The sequence below is a fragment of the Condylostylus longicornis genome, unplaced genomic scaffold (genome assembly GCF_029603195.1).
Source record: "Condylostylus longicornis isolate FDR11 unplaced genomic scaffold, ASM2960319v2 ptg000034l, whole genome shotgun sequence".
Lineage (NCBI taxonomy): Eukaryota > Metazoa > Arthropoda > Insecta > Diptera > Dolichopodidae > Condylostylus > Condylostylus longicornis.
The window spans coordinates 1,866,604-1,882,399 of record NW_026578003.1 but is presented as its reverse complement, the minus strand read 5'-3'; the positions used below and the strand labels follow the sequence as shown (position 1 = coordinate 1,882,399).

The following is a 15,796-nucleotide window of genomic DNA, read 5'->3' as shown; positions in this document are numbered from 1 at the left end:
CATTTTATCGATAGTACGTAATTGTCCAGAATCATGTGAAATCAAAGAGCAATTTTGTAAATCATTAATTAAATTATAATGTATTATATGAATTGTAATTTATTTATGTATGTACGTATTTTATAGTTTCATTTATGTTGTCATTGTAAATATTTTGAAAATGTCATTTTGCTGATACGTAATGACACAAATTGCAATTGCCACAGTGTGTAAACGGCAGCCACAAAATGTAGATGTGAAGTGCGATATTTTACCTACAGGTTTTGCCTGCAGTTCTATTTTCTACCGATAGCTGTCGTTTTATTGATGTTTTGAATTTTGATAGATCATTTGTTTTATTTTCAAATGCACGATTTGATAAACATATTTGAAAGTATAAATAAATATTATGATCCAAGCATAAAATGGGAAGATATTTGTGACATATACCAAAAATATCAAAATGAAGCAGAACATGAACCAACAGATAGCAGTAGCGAGGAAGAGCTTTCCTTGTCTGAATTAGCTAACTTACCTTCCAAAGAGAAAGAGACTTTTAGCGGTGGTTTAAACAATATGCAGCAAAGGAAATTGAAAAATATAAAATCAGTACTAAAACTTCCAATGGTCAGAAACGCTATTAATTCATCAACAGTTTTATATAGTCTTTCTGAATTGTGTTCAGCTATACGAGTTCTTAGAGAATCAAATAGTGGATATGATAATACATACGATTCTTGGGACAGCATAATTAAAGTAGCTCCAAGAGATAAATACTTGGCATTTATTTATACACTTTTATGTCTTGTTCATTTAGACCCAAACCAAAAAATCTATAGAAAATTATCTTTTGAAGCTGCAAGTGTATTTATTTTATCGTTAACCATTCCAGGTTCTAAAGGTTTTAATATTTTTGAAGAAACTATTTTGTCGCATGCAACAGATATATTCGATTTAGTTGAAAAAATACAAACTTGTGACATTTCCCGACAGGATAAAATTGAGATATATATCAGATTTATAAATTTTTGTGATGATCTTAAGTTACTTTTCCGCTATGTCCACTTTGATGAATATAAAAATTCAAGAAATAGCATCTTATGGAAACTAGTAAAGATTTTGTACTACAATCAAGTTAATGGATTCGAAAACGTTTGTACGCTTATTGAAAAACAAAAAAAAATACCTAAATATGAATTTTATACGTTTAATTTTTTAAGACGCAGCCAATTTACATGGGAAATGTTATGAAGTTTTTGAAGAAATCATAAATGCTCACAACGGTGACCCTGAAGCAACATTAAAGAAAATTATGAAAATGAGTTATGCACTTCATACCCATCCTCCTCTTATAAAAAGGCACCAACAATTCAGTACCGCTTCAAACTTTATTGAACATATTTCTGATTGGTTCGTGGCGTCAATTTCTAAATATCCACGGGTTTTAACAAATGTCTTAAAATATTTTGTTGAAGCAATTATAACAAATCCTGAAGAAAGGGTATGTATATTTTTTCAGTACTAATATATTATGTACTTTGAGATTTTAATAACAGCTGAATGATTTTTTGATCAATAGTGGAGACCCGAGCAATATCAGCGTATTTTAGATTATGCTGCGAAGTATGATTCATTTTTATATATAAACTGCAATGAGACTGTGATACCATTTTTGTCAAGTGCTCTTTGTGCAGAGGATGTTGTTATCAGGCAGAACGCTTTGGAGCTATCAAATCGCTTGATTCTCATTGAGGCTAAAGTTAACTGGGAAGTATTTTGTCATGAAATTTCAAGTATTCCTCGAGAAGTAAATGTATTAAAAGAAATATTAAATCGATTTCATGACATAAACAACACAATTAAATTGAAAGCGTTACATGGTTTTCACCAAGCTTTTGTTAAAGGAACAGAAAATGCTAAAACAATTTTGAACGAAAGTATTAAATTTGCCAAATTTCCTGATTCAGATGTCTTTCTGCCAAAGGAACCTCGTATAAGTAAAAAAGAGATAAGATTCGAAAAACCAGATCCATTGGAACCCGTATACAGTTTCGAAGGACATGAAGTTATACAAAATTTATTTAATAATCTTCCAAATAGTTTGTACATGCTATTTAACAACTTAAACGGATATGTGCGAAAAGCTGCTATTTCTTTAATGGAAACCATTGTTGTCATAAATCCTTTAATTATATATAACTCGAATTTTGTTAAAGTATAATTTTGAAAAACTCTTGTTTTTAATATTGTAGTGTCAAATTTCTAGAACTGTTCATCTTTATCTTATGACCCTAACTCGTTAGTACGAAGGCAAGCTTTACAAATGATAGACAACGTTTTAGACAAATATCCGAATTGTTATCCTCTCATATGGACTTGGTGTAAAATATTAGTTCCACTACTTGACGACTGCGACAACAGAAACGTTGAAATAGCTGTAGAGGTTTATTTTAAAAAGCACTGTGTTGCATATTTTACTCATTGTTTATTTTTAGTGCTTTAAACGAAAAGTTTTTGATAATATTAAAGGCATTGAACAATCAAATCAAGCTGAGCATTTTATGCCATGGGTTATTGTTAGAGTGTTACTTTCAACACAAAGAAGAAAGCATCTACAAAATTGCATAAACAGTGCAATAAAAAATGAGGCTATTAAGTAAGCCTTCGCAAGTTTAAAAATTATTTTTCACATACATACATACATACATATTTCATAAATTTAAAATTGTTTTTTAAGAAAATTTTAAAAAGCGCTATATTTTTTTAGTCACAAAATTTTAGGATATTTGGAGTCACAAACTTTAACGCCTAATTCGACTGAAGCATGGATCCTTTTAAATTTTGTTGCTGGAAAAGTCAGGTTCAGGGAGCCGGACTCTCTTATTTCTTCTTTCATAAAATCTATGCAAGAACAGTCGGTAAGCATTGCTCATATGGAAATAACAACAAATTATTGGTGTTTTTTTTTAGTGGAATGCAGAACAAAATTTGCATATAATTCTGGAAGTGCTTTCGAAGTGTGTCAAGGAATTCAGTCATTCTGCTCTAAATATGGCATTTAGCTGTATAACGAAATTAATGAAAGACGGTGTATTACCACCTACTATAATAAGTAAATCTTTAGATTTATGTATGACTATAAGTGGTCAGTCAGAAAATAAAAGGGTTCCTGGTGCCAATATTGATAGATCTCATTTGAAATGGGTTGAAGAAATTCATAATTTATGCGAAAAATATTTGATAGAAAACTTAGAAAAATTTTACGAGCATAAAAATCGCTTTATGTCATATATATTTTCATATGCTGAAACAAATTTGGAATTACTAATTAGGCCAAACGAAAAAATTGTAAAATTTATTCATAACGCTATTCATGAGCATTTGAATATTCCAGAATCCGAATACGATTCTGAAGATATTAATATGCTTAACCAAATGATTTTGTTATCAGTAAGATTTTCATTAAGAGATGCATCAACGGCTTCTACAACATGTTATCTTTTCGGAAATATCTTAAAGAAGATCGATCGTCCAGCGGTCGTAAATACAGTATTGACAGCTTTAACAGATTTATGTAAAAGGCATACAAATGTTGTAGAAATGATTTTGGGAATTATGTTAACAAAATTAAAGTCAGCTTATTCTGAAAATAGAATGGCAACCTTTACAAATTTGTCTACTTTAGTTTTGCAAGACCAATTAAAATTACGTGGTAATTTGCTATTATGTTTGATGACAGTAATGTTAGATGATGATGATGGAATATCGAACAAAGCAACAGATTTCTTTTTGACATATCTAGAAAGAAAAAATTCATTACTATTTCAAACATGTCTCCTGGAGTGCCCATTTGTTTATAATGATTATATGGTAAAAGCAATAATTATATACACAAATTCAAAAATCCAAAAAAATTTACTCTTTTCAGCAATTTGATGGTTTTGATAGTTTTTCTGGTATTGAAATAAGATCTCCATTAAATGGAGAGGAACATCGTAGATCTCGATATTTACTATATAATGCATTTATTATGAAAATTGATGATATCAATCTTCTAATGTTTTTCGACAATTTGAAGATTATATATGGAAAAATATTAAAAGATGAATCTATTAAAACAACAGAAGGATATTCTACAATAAAAGACATGCTCTATATTTTAAAAAGAATTTGCAGTTATATGCAAGAGAAAAAAGAAACTAAAAACACTGAAGTGAACAATGAGTTAAATGATACACCAATCACGAGCAATGAAGGTACTGATACAAAAAATAAGAACTCCGATAGTTCAAAAAAGGGAAGGAGAAGTAATGCACCGACAATAAATGACGGCGTAAGATAATAATTACAATCTTGTGACTTGTCTTAAAATAATTCATTTTTATTTTTTTATAGTTATGCGCTGTAGAGAAAGCAATTTCTATAATACCAAAAATTTCAGAAATCCTATTAAATTGGGATACATCCTTTCAAAGCTACATTGATGATTTGGCGTTTGGTGTTTGTAGAAAGTTTTTTAATTTAACCGAATTCGCTCAGCCAAAAGAATTTTGGTTAAAATACAATAATAAAGAAAATTTGAATAATAAAAAAAGGAAAAATGAAACAAGTGAGTGCACCGATGATGAATTAGATATGGTCCCCTTAAAAAAGCAAGGTGATAAAGCTGTCGATGTAACAACCCAAATTTTGCTGAATCCTTTCATGTAGCATTTTATATTTTCAGATTTTTGCAAATATAAAAAATATACATATTTTTTCAATTTTTAATAAAATTTTATACATTACTTGCTGTTTTTAATTTTAAATACAAAGTGGGTACATATATGAACCAAATTTGTACTGCGAGCCATGTAGTCTATAAAATATAGATTGGATTTCTTTATTTAAATTTTCCACTCTACACAAAAGTAAGCTCCATTAGCTTTTCTTTATTGCTAATGGTACTAATTAAATTATTGATTAACGCTACTGATCAATTCTTGCGAAATTTGAAAGTGGAACTATTATAGTTACAAACATTTAGGTTTGCATTTTGGACATTGAATGAATTAGGCAACTTTTATATAATGCAGGTTAACAAAATGATTCAAACCACTTATATTAAAATGTATTCGCCGATCAACATTAAACTGTACCTACATCAACTAGTTTATAATAATTTTTACTAGGTACAAAGGAATTGCAATAAAAACAAAAAGTTTTAAGAGAAAAAAAAAATATTTTTATACTGTTTAATTGGATTAAAAAATTATGCTTATTAATTTATGTTCATTACAATCTAATTATAATTTCTTATTTGAACATTCAAAAAAATTCAAAAATTTCCCACACTGTAAGTTAAATGAATGTGAGTGTATTTCTCTTTCAGTCTATCGTCCTTCAACTGTAAAATTAAATTTTTAAAAATAAATTAAATGATAAAAAACAAAATTTTTTTAAAAATCTTACTATAAGATGATAAATCAATTTCGTCAGGTAATTCTGTAATATTAACGTCAAATCTATCTTGAACTTCATTTAGTGTTTTTGCATCTGATTCTTCTGACACGAAAGTAATGGCTAAACCTTTGGTACCAAATCGACCTGCTCTTGCAACTCTATGTAAATAAGTGTCAGAATCTTCTGGCATATCATAATTAAAAACAATATTGACACGTTCAATATCCATTCCACGTCCAAATAAATTAGTTGCCACTAAAATACGCTAGAAAAACAAGACAAGAAATTTTAATTCATATTACTTAATGTCGTACAAAAAAAAAAAACCTTTTGGAAATCTTTAAACTGTTGATATCTTGATAAACGTTCTTCCTGATTCATTCCTCTATGAATTCCAATAGCAGGAAAATTTTGTTCAGTTAAAAGCTGTGCTAACGCCATACAACGTTGAACAGATTTTACAAATATAACAACTTGATTAAATTCCAAGACATCAAGAAGCTCAAATAGTTTTTTATTTTTTTCATTTTCTTTCAGTTTAACGTAATGCTGCTGTAAACCATGTAAAGTTAGTTTTGCTTCATCATCAACATAAACCTCCATTGGCTGCAAAAATTAATAGAAAATTTTTATATTTGTGAGAAAATTTTTATTATTAGAAATATAAAACAAGAAAAAATTAATTAAGCCAGTTCCAAAACGGGTGTCCTCCGCTTATCTTTTATCCGAAAAACTATAAACAATGTTGAATCTTGTTTGCCTCTTTATTTTCAAGTTATGGGGGATGTATTCTAGAATTCCAATATTCTTTTTCTCTTAATAAATCGTTAAAAGAATATTAAGCGAAGACTGTAAATTGTAATTTTACGTTTTTTTATATTAATACATACGGCTACATATTGTATTTTCTGCAATCCATCCTTGTAGTTGTTGAAAATGGTGTAATGTTAAACACACGTACAACCATCAAAAACATTTAATTATTTTTCTAAACGAATGAACACTTTATCTTAGAAGTAAAAAATACTTCTTCTTAGAAGAATTGGTTCGAGCAATAATTGTTATTGTAATACGAAACTGTTGGAGTTTTAATGTTTGAATATTGTATAATGTTAAAAGAAACGACGTGAATTGTATGTTAATGGATTTGCTAAAATCGGTTCAGGTTTTTTTGTTTTGAATTGGAATTGATAATTTTCTTATCCATAAAGTTTGTTTCACCACATTTTTCGATTGACTCTTAAACTAACACCCCCATATTAAAATTATTCGAAGAAAATGCCTCTTAATAAAAATTTTTAAAACCCCTAATATCTTCAGCGTGAAGGTAAATCTTCCCGGTTTTTACGATACTGTTTTGAATATAAGTAGATGCCAAATTATTTATTCATTGCTTAATACGACCCCATAACAAGATTTCAGTATTTTTCAGACTTATTTTTTTATAAGGATGTTCCACCCGGTTGGAATACTGCAGTTATCTCCCCTAAGACTTCACAATAACTTATATATGTAGATTAATGGAAGTTCAAATTAAGTAGAATCTCTGGATATTTACATCTTGCATAAATTTTTTGCAGACCGGGCGGATTTCCTTACTCAGTGTAGCAGAAAACATCATAACTTGTTTTCCATGTGGTGTATTGCGGAAAATTTCTTGTACATCACGTCGCATATCTGGAAAATAAAATTTTAAAATTTGATTAGTGTGTATATCTAAAATTTATTAGAGCAAAATAATCTATTTTTGGTAAATTAACAATACAGTTTATAATTTTAATTCAATTTTTCGGAGTTTAATGTAGCCATTATATGTTCAATTGATATCGTATGCATTCCCAAAAGTAACTTCTTTGTGTATTTTACACGATTATCTTAATTAGAAGATCTATCCACAAACAAAAAAATATTGAATGCATCAAGAATAATCTGTTCAGAATATATCGCATATTTTACACAAATTTTACGTTAAATTTGGTTTACGTATAATTTTACACTGTGAATGCTAATATCAATTAATATATAAAAATATTGGCTACTTTTATTTGGCAAGCTTATGACTCAATCATTTTCTTTTAGCCGAAAATGGATCTAAGGAGCTTGCTATAAGTTATTTAATCAACTTTACATATTTCTTTTACGGATATAAAATTTTAGCATAAAAATTTTATTTGAAAGCATATACATATATATAGGAGCACAAGCACACTATCAAAATTTATTTCGTCGGGGTCAAAGATAAATAATAGAATTTAAATGTCTTTAGAAATAAATACCAAGTAATTTTTTAGGTTATGTTGATCTAGGCACCTAAAATTTGATTGAAACAATTTTTACTCTGACTGAAAATAGGACCATTTCTAAATCAGGCATCAATAACTGAATGTTTTAGTTCGTATATTTACAAGGAATAACCATGAAATTCCCTTGAAATTTTGCACTTGCATATGCATACATTAAACCCATATATATTATATTTTTATATTCATCTTAAACAATATTATTGTTTTTGACTTGTACTCTTCCTTATGATATGACAGCGAATTATATGACAAAAAAAAATGACTTTTTTTTAAGGTTAAATTTGGTTTGCTGGACATCACCAACAAAAGAAAATTTTCCCGCTAATTTTTTGTGATAAAAAAATAAAGGTATTGGAAATTTCCATATTGTAAAAGTTATTATAATCTCCCATAGTTCATAAAACATTTTGAATGCGCAGTAAAAAGCCAATGACAATTGGAATGTCGATGATTTTTATAAACTTTCATTTTATATTTCACAAGTTATTGTCAATTTTTTAAAACTATTTTCAGCATAAATTGTAATAAAATTTGAGTTCATATTTGGAGTTCTAATTACTTCACTCTATATAAAAATAAATTTCAAAACTAAAAGAAATTCAATTTAAACAAATAAATGACCTCATCAAAACATATATGGTGCTACTTCCTTGCCGCAAATTTTCACAAAACTTTAAACTAAAACGAACAGTCTGCGACCGCAGTTCTAAACATAATTTTATAAAGATTTTAATAAAATAACAAAATTTCAAACCGATTTTTATGAAATTTTAACATTGAATATTCAAATGCAGAGTTAAAAAATTATAAGGTATTCACATAAATAGTTTGATGGCTCGATGGATAAGCAGTTGATGGCTCGACAGATATACATATGTACATATGTATGTATTCGGAATTATAAAAACAATTCAATTTTATAAAAATAATTAACGGAATAAACTTTTACAAATCGAAAAGAAATAAAGTTAAAACTCAAATATTTTTTCTCTTATCGCAGAAAGCTAAAAGTTTTTCACGAGCTTTTGATAAAAGTAATTAAAATAACTAAAATTTAGAAACTGTATTGTTTTCTCAGATTTTAAAAACTTGATAAATCATCACAATATATCGGATGTCCCTATCAAAATTATCATCATAAATGAAAATATTTAAAAAATTTTAATAAATCAAATTGATATATTTACCCAATTGCTCCAACATTTTATCACATTCATCAAGAATAAAATGTTTCAAATGTTTGAGATTAAGTTTTTTATTGCGGATTAGGGCCAAAATTCTACCTGGAGTTCCGACAACAATATGTGGTACCATGTTTTTTAAGGTTTCTTCGTCCTTTTGTATTGGTAGACCACCGAAGAAAACACCAACCTTAATTGTTAATTTTCAATTAATAAAATGTGTTGACATGGCAATAATAGAATAAATAACTACCTTAATGTTTGGCATATATTTCGAAAATCTTTCATATTCTTTACTAATTTGGAATGCAAGTTCTCTTGTATGACACATTACTAATACATAAGTATGATTTTCAGTGGGCTCTAATTGTTGCAATGTGGCTAATACAAAAACTGCTGTTTTGCCCATACCTGATTTTGCTTGACACAAAATATCCATCGCTAGAACAGCTTGAGGAATACATTCATGTTGAACTGAAATTGTATAAAAAGTTAAAATTATAATAAGGTTCTGTAATTGATTTTGTGCGTTTTTATTGTCATTCTCTTAAATGGTTAGATTCCTAATGTATTAAATACAGTTGATACATACCTTCCGATGGATGTTCAAAACCGCAATCAACAATAGCTCTTAATATCTCTGGTTTAAGCAAGAAATCCCTAAACCCTGAGCTATGAATTGATACATATGTTCCTTTAACATCTTTTTTTGGGGCTTCTTGTGTTTCCGTTACTTGCGTTTCAGTTTGCTCTTCATCTTCATAATCCAAAAGGTCATCATTATCAGCCATTTTTTAACTTAATTTCATGTAAAAACGAAATAGGTTATAATTTTTGCCTAATTAAGGCGGCGTGGTGACGCCATCTTTTTTTTAATATACATATGTAACACATATAAAATTTTGTCTACTCTTTATTTTCACGTTATTCGCTCATTTCAATAATATTTTATTAGCTAAGAAAATTAATAATATGCAAGAAATTCACCTGTATTATTTGTTTAACTTTTAACGATCTGATAAAATTAATTTTTGTGCAAATATCTAATTCCTTTCACGTTTTCAAAAAAAAGTGGAAGTTCAAGCAGAGTTTTAGTTCACTTAACAAGTTAACACAAGTTTTTAATAATTCTTTGCCTAGTTTAGCTCAGCATACGCCGATACGCGTTTGTTTAAATACTCGTTTAGTGTAGAGTATCGATTCTCGATCATTTAATATCAAAATCAACACCTTCTAGCGGTAGTAGAAACTACTATATGCACTTCGAATTTACATTAAAATGTTATATATTTTTATATGTACATCTATTTAAAGCTGAAAAAAAAAGTTTATTGCAAACTATTGTACTAATCAATGTGTTTAAAAAACTATTCTACTAACTAACATAATAAACAGACATACATATTTGACTTTGAAGTAGAACATTATTACCGTTTAAGCGTAGATATAATATACGCAAGCAGCCTTGCATGATTCTACATCTTATTCAATTCTTTCACTAGTTTCGCCAGATTCTGCAGGTAAAATTTGTGCGGAAATGCTGTTATCGCTGGAGTATCAATTACAAATTATTTTGACGTAAAAAATTCTAGTCAATGTTACACGTATTAGTTTCGGCAATCGGATTTAGAGGTGCGGAAATTTGTCAACGATAGTGAAGTGATGATGTGAAATTTGCCGGCGAACAGACAAATAATGCTTTGGACAGCTTCAGTTTATTTTAAAAATCAAAAAAGTTAAAGTTTATATAACTATAATTGTCTTATAGCTAAATGTTGAAAAATTTAAAAGGCAGTTGGAAAGAAGCAACACCGTACAGAAAAATATATAATGAAAAATTTGTAAAAGTTAACGTGAAAGAAGTGCTGTGCTTATACCTATTGCATACATGTGTAAACAGGACTATTTTGAATAAAAAACGAAGAAATTTTATTTAGAAAATTTACTCAAAATGAGTGATTTTTGTTTTGTTACTAATGGCAGTTCTTCATTTTGATATTATTTTGACATTCCAAAAGATTTTAAATAAGTAAAATATAAATTGAAAGTGTCTAATTGTGTGGTTTTGATTTGGTTTAGATTTCTCAGTAAGACAAAAATTTTTTAAATGAATAAGTTTAGAGTCATACTGTATTAATTAAACCGGTATTAACTTAAAAATGTCCACAAAAGCGAAAAGACAACCACGGCTTGATGATTTGGTATAAAGGATAATCAATTCTTCAAAAAATTGCTTACATTATAATTTCAGATTAGCTACGTCACCCTTCATGTACTAACACCAGTTTATTTAAGTGGTATAGTTTTACCCTTTGCGGCTTTATATGTAACTTCAATATATCTTTGGATTTATGTTTACAACGGAGAAGAGTACGATGAAGCTGGGTTTATTGCAATAGTAGTAATAGGTTTTTGGCATATTTTAACTCTTTTATGTTGCTTTTGGAGTGTTCACATACAAACATTGTTAAATTGCAGAACGGTAAAATTTTTAAGAATTAGAAAGAATGTATGCCAATTATGTATTTTATTCAAGGTTAAAGAACCAAAGCTCGGAGTTTTGGTCAAAGTGGTTCCGACTCCAAACAATGGTTCATCGGAAATAGTTAAGATTCAAGCGACAGCAATAAATGAAGACGATAAACGTATTCAATATTGGTTTATGTTTCAAAAGATTAAATACATTTGGGATGAGGAAAAACGAACATTTCGGGGATTGGAGTTTCCGATTAATAGGCAGCTTAAAGAATATAGCAGATCTAGAGGTTTAGAGACTGATTCTGCAATTTCCTTAGCCACAAAAGTTTATGGGAAAAATAAGATGGAAATGGTAATTCCAGAATTCTATCAACTTTTTATTGAGCGAGCTACTGCTCCATTTTTCGTTTTTCAAGTATTCTCCGTTGGCCTTTGGTGCCTTGATGAATATTGGTATTATTCATTATTTACATTATGCATGTTAATTGTTTTCGAATGTACTTTAGTTCAACAACAGTTAAGAAATATGTCAGAAATAAGGAAAATGGGAAATAAACCGTATTTTATCAACGTGTTAAGAAATAATAAGTGGCGGCCAATAGAGTCCAGTGAGTTATTGCCGGGGGATGTTGTTTCAATAGTAAGAAATCAGAATGAAAATATAGTTCCTTGTGATATGGTTTTATTACGTGGGTCATGTATTGTTGACGAAAGTATGTTGACCGGAGAATCAGTACCGCAAATGAAGGAATCTTTAGAAACACTAGATAATCTTAGTACAGAACTAGATCCAGATGGTGAAGGAAAACTATTTGTTTTATTTGGAGGAACTAAAGTTGTGCAACATACTTCCCCTACGAAGGATTCAATTCGGGCTCCAGATGGTGGATGTATTGGATATGTAATTCGAAATGGTTTTAACACATCTCAAGGCAAACTTTTAAGAACTATACTTTTTGGAGTAAAACGTGTAACTGAAAATAATTTGGAAACATTTGCATTTATTTTATTCTTGTTAGTCTTTGCACTCTCGGCTGCATCGTATGTCTGGATTAAAGGCACAGAAGATCCAGAAAGAAATCGATATAAATTGTTTTTGGAGTGTACATTAATTTTAACTTCAATAATTCCACCTGACTTGCCTATAGAATTGTCTTTGGCAGTCAACACATCATTATTGCAATTATCAAAGCTTTTTATTTTTTGCACAGAACCATTTAGGATTCCTTTTGCAGGAAAAGTGCAAATTTGTTGCTTTGATAAAACTGGAACTTTAACAAGTGACGATTTGATGGTAGAAGGTGTTGCTGGTCTGAATGGGAAAAGTGAAGTAATGCCTATTAATGAAATACCGGAAAGTTCTGTACAAGTTCTAGCTACCTGCCATTCTCTAGCACAGTTAGAAGATGGTTTGGTAGGTGACCCGTTAGAAAAAGCCACATTGACAGCAATTGATTGGAATTTAACTAAACAAGATAGTGTTATTCCAAAACGAGGGAAATTTAAAGCCTTAAAAATATATCATAGATTTTATTTTTCATCTGCTCTTAAGAGAATGTCAGTTTTAGCTGGTTATTTACTGCCGTTTTCAAATGATGTTTTTTATATTGGAACTGTTAAAGGAGCTCCAGAAGTTTTGATGAATATGCTAAAAAAAGTACCTAAAGGGTATGAAGAGGTGTGTATTCATGAAATTTTGAGCAATGAAAATTTTTAAATAATTTTTACCTATAAGAAATTAGATTTATAATCATTTTTTTCTTTTCAATATTTTAAATTTTAAGTTAATGTAATTTACTTTTTAGACATATTTAGAATATTCGCGTAAAGGTGCAAGAGTTTTGGCTTTGGGCATTAAAGAGTTTGGAAAGTTAGAAACCGGTGCTGTGCGAGATATTAAACGTGAAGACGTAGAGAAAGATTTGGATTTTGCAGGTTTTATAATTATTTCATGCCCTTTAAAACCAGATTCAAAAAAAATTGTGGTGGAATTAATTCAAGCCTCTCACAAAGTTATGATGATAACTGGAGATAACCCTCTTACAGCCTGTCATGTTGCGAAAGAATTACGCTTCACCAAAAAAGACTTATTAATTTTGACAAAACATGAAAAAACATGGTTTTGGGAATCAGTTGATTGTTCACAGTCTTTTAAATCAACTGAAAATATTTATAACTTGTTAGATGAATTTGATTTTTGTATAACTGGTGATGGATTACAGTATTTGAATGAGTATCAGCATGAGTATATGCTTAAATTATTGCCTTACATTACTGTGTGTGCTCGTTTCGCCCCTAAACAAAAAGAAAAAGTTATAACTACTTTGAAAAACTTAGGATATTATACATTAATGTGTGGTGATGGTACAAATGATGTAGGAGCTTTAAAGCATGCAAATGTCGGTGTTTCTTTATTGAGCAAACCACCAAAAAGAAAAAGAAGGGAAAACGAAATTCTTAATTTACATGATGAGAATATTCCAAATAATGTGAACCTGCGAAACAAAATAAGCAGCATTTCAAATAGAGATGGTGAGCAAAGGGCTCTAACGCCAAGGGAAAAAGCGATAATGAAAAATCGAGAAGCAACAGCAAACATACAAAAAGCTTTAAAAGAATTAGATGAAGAGCAAATTCAGATTGTTAAATTGGGAGATGCTAGTATTGCTGCTCCGTTTACTAGTAAATCTTCCTCAATTAGTTGTGGTAATATTTTCTAATTTATGTAAAGTATGCGTAAACCTTTTTAACACTTTTACGCCTTTTTTTTTTTAGTTTGTCACATAATTAAACAGGGGCGCTGCACTTTAGTTACTACACTTCAAATGTTCAAAATTTTGGCATTAAACGCTTTGATCTCAGCTTATTGCCAGTCTGTACTTTACTTGGATGGTGTTAAATTTAGTGATGTTCAAGCTACTCTTCAAGGTTTATTTATTGCTTGTTGCTTTTTGTTCATAACTAGATCGAAGGTATTCCAATCAAACCAAATGTTTTTGTTTTTTCTTTCATATGGAAAAGAGAATAATTTTTAAAATAATTCTAGCCATTGAAAACATTATCGAAGCAAGCACCTCTGCCAAATATATTTAATTTATATACAATTTCGACAATTTTATTACAATTTGCCGTACACTTTACAGCTTTAATATATCTTTCACAAGAAGCTCAAGCGAGAAGCGAACCAAGGTAAATAACTTTTTATGAAATTTGTTTTTTTTTTATATTTTAAGAATTCTTCCAAAATTAATGCATGTATTAAAAAAATTTTAGAGAGGGAAAGATTAAATTGAATATTGACTTAAACCCTGATGAAAAGGATGAATTTAAACCAAATATTGTTAATAGTACCGTATATATAATATGTTTAGCTCTGCAGGTTTCAACTTTTGCTGTTAATTATAAAGTAAGAAAAAGATTGAATTATAAACAATTTTGGGAACTATATGGTTTATTTTGAGTTATCTATTTTTTTTAAATTTTTTAATTGTCCACAATAGGGACATCCGTTTATGGAAAGTCTAAGAGAAAACAGGTTACTGATGTATTCCATCATTGCGTCAAGTTCAGTGGTAGCAATTTTAGCCCTGGGTATAGCTCCTGAATTGACTTCAGTTTTTGAAATTGTAGATTTTCCAGACGATGTAATATTTGTATTTAAATTAATTTATAATTAAATTAAAATAATTTAATTTTAGTATCGAAAAACTTTACTTATGGTGTTAGTTGGTGATACAATTTTGGCATTTGCTGTTGATAGATTATGTTCTTTCTTATTTGGGGAAATGAGGATTAAATCACAATTTGTAAATTATTAATTTAATTAAGTATTTTATATATCAACTTTAATTAATTAAATTGTTTTTTTTTTTTTCTAAATTTAAATGTATTAAATGTAATAAATGTAATAAAATGAATGCGATTTAAGTTATATCAAACGGATATTACATACATATATGTTTCTTTATATACATAGAACTTTATAGAACCTTTATAGAACCTCAATTATTGAGTGCACCAAAAGGCTTTGCAAAGGCAGATCAAGTAATATAGAATAATTTACCCAAAAAAAAATCCGTTTTCACGATGCAAAACATTTTCATTATTTTGTGTCAATAAAAATTGAAGAGGGAAGAAGAAAAAATATGTAATGTAAACAATTGGTAAATGATTTCGGATAAAAAATAAGGGGAAAATTTGATATCCTTAAAATTTCTTTCTCTTTGAGAAAGTAACCATCAAAAAATTATCTTAAACACTGCAGGAGCCCATCATCTTTACTTTTATCATTCAGACATTAGTGAATATTTATTATTAATTTTTGGTTTCATCATAATCATCAAATAGTTGGTGGTAATTTTATGTGGAAAAAAATTCGGTGTTATCATTTAAAAAAATGAATAAAACAGCTTT

General features: G+C 28.9%; 3 protein-coding genes across 4 annotated transcripts; 2 read left to right on the top strand and 1 right to left on the bottom strand.

Annotated features, from left to right (window-relative positions):
* The first annotated feature begins 292 nt into the window (after positions 1-292).
* On the top strand, positions 293-4,766 carry LOC129608738 (condensin-2 complex subunit D3). Its single transcript, XM_055520414.1, has 9 exons — positions 293-1,135; positions 1,200-1,480; positions 1,559-2,194; positions 2,246-2,422; positions 2,475-2,635; positions 2,747-2,897; positions 2,950-3,849; positions 3,908-4,312; positions 4,375-4,766. Exons 1-9 carry the CDS (start codon positions 346-348, stop codon positions 4,687-4,689), a joined length of 3,816 nt encoding a protein of 1,271 aa, XP_055376389.1. The 5' UTR covers positions 293-345; the 3' UTR covers positions 4,690-4,766.
* A 414-nt stretch (positions 4,767-5,180) lies between these two features.
* LOC129608708 (ATP-dependent RNA helicase WM6) lies at positions 5,181-10,050 on the bottom strand. 2 transcript variants are annotated; one of them, XM_055520374.1, is made up of 8 exons: positions 9,893-10,050; positions 9,498-9,703; positions 9,159-9,379; positions 8,912-9,095; positions 6,980-7,098; positions 5,749-6,027; positions 5,431-5,686; positions 5,181-5,365 (listed from the first exon to the last, which is right to left on the bottom strand). In XM_055520374.1, the coding sequence occupies exons 2-8, from the start codon at positions 9,694-9,696 to the stop codon at positions 5,352-5,354; spliced, it is 1,272 nt and encodes a 423-aa protein (XP_055376349.1). In that variant the 5' UTR covers positions 9,697-9,703; positions 9,893-10,050; the 3' UTR covers positions 5,181-5,351. The 2 variants fall into 2 exon arrangements, with proteins under 2 accessions (XP_055376349.1, XP_055376350.1); XM_055520375.1 differs by lacking the exon at positions 9,893-10,050 and having other exon boundaries at positions 9,498-9,878.
* Positions 10,051-10,940: 890 nt separating this feature from the next.
* Positions 10,941-15,325, top strand: LOC129608782 (endoplasmic reticulum transmembrane helix translocase). The gene is made up of 9 exons (XM_055520495.1): positions 10,941-11,106; positions 11,157-11,387; positions 11,442-13,061; positions 13,189-14,089; positions 14,159-14,355; positions 14,430-14,572; positions 14,657-14,789; positions 14,884-15,027; positions 15,082-15,325. The coding sequence occupies exons 1-9, from the start codon at positions 11,065-11,067 to the stop codon at positions 15,199-15,201; spliced, it is 3,531 nt and encodes a 1,176-aa protein (XP_055376470.1). The 5' UTR covers positions 10,941-11,064; the 3' UTR covers positions 15,202-15,325.
* The last annotated feature ends 471 nt before the right edge of the window (positions 15,326-15,796 follow it).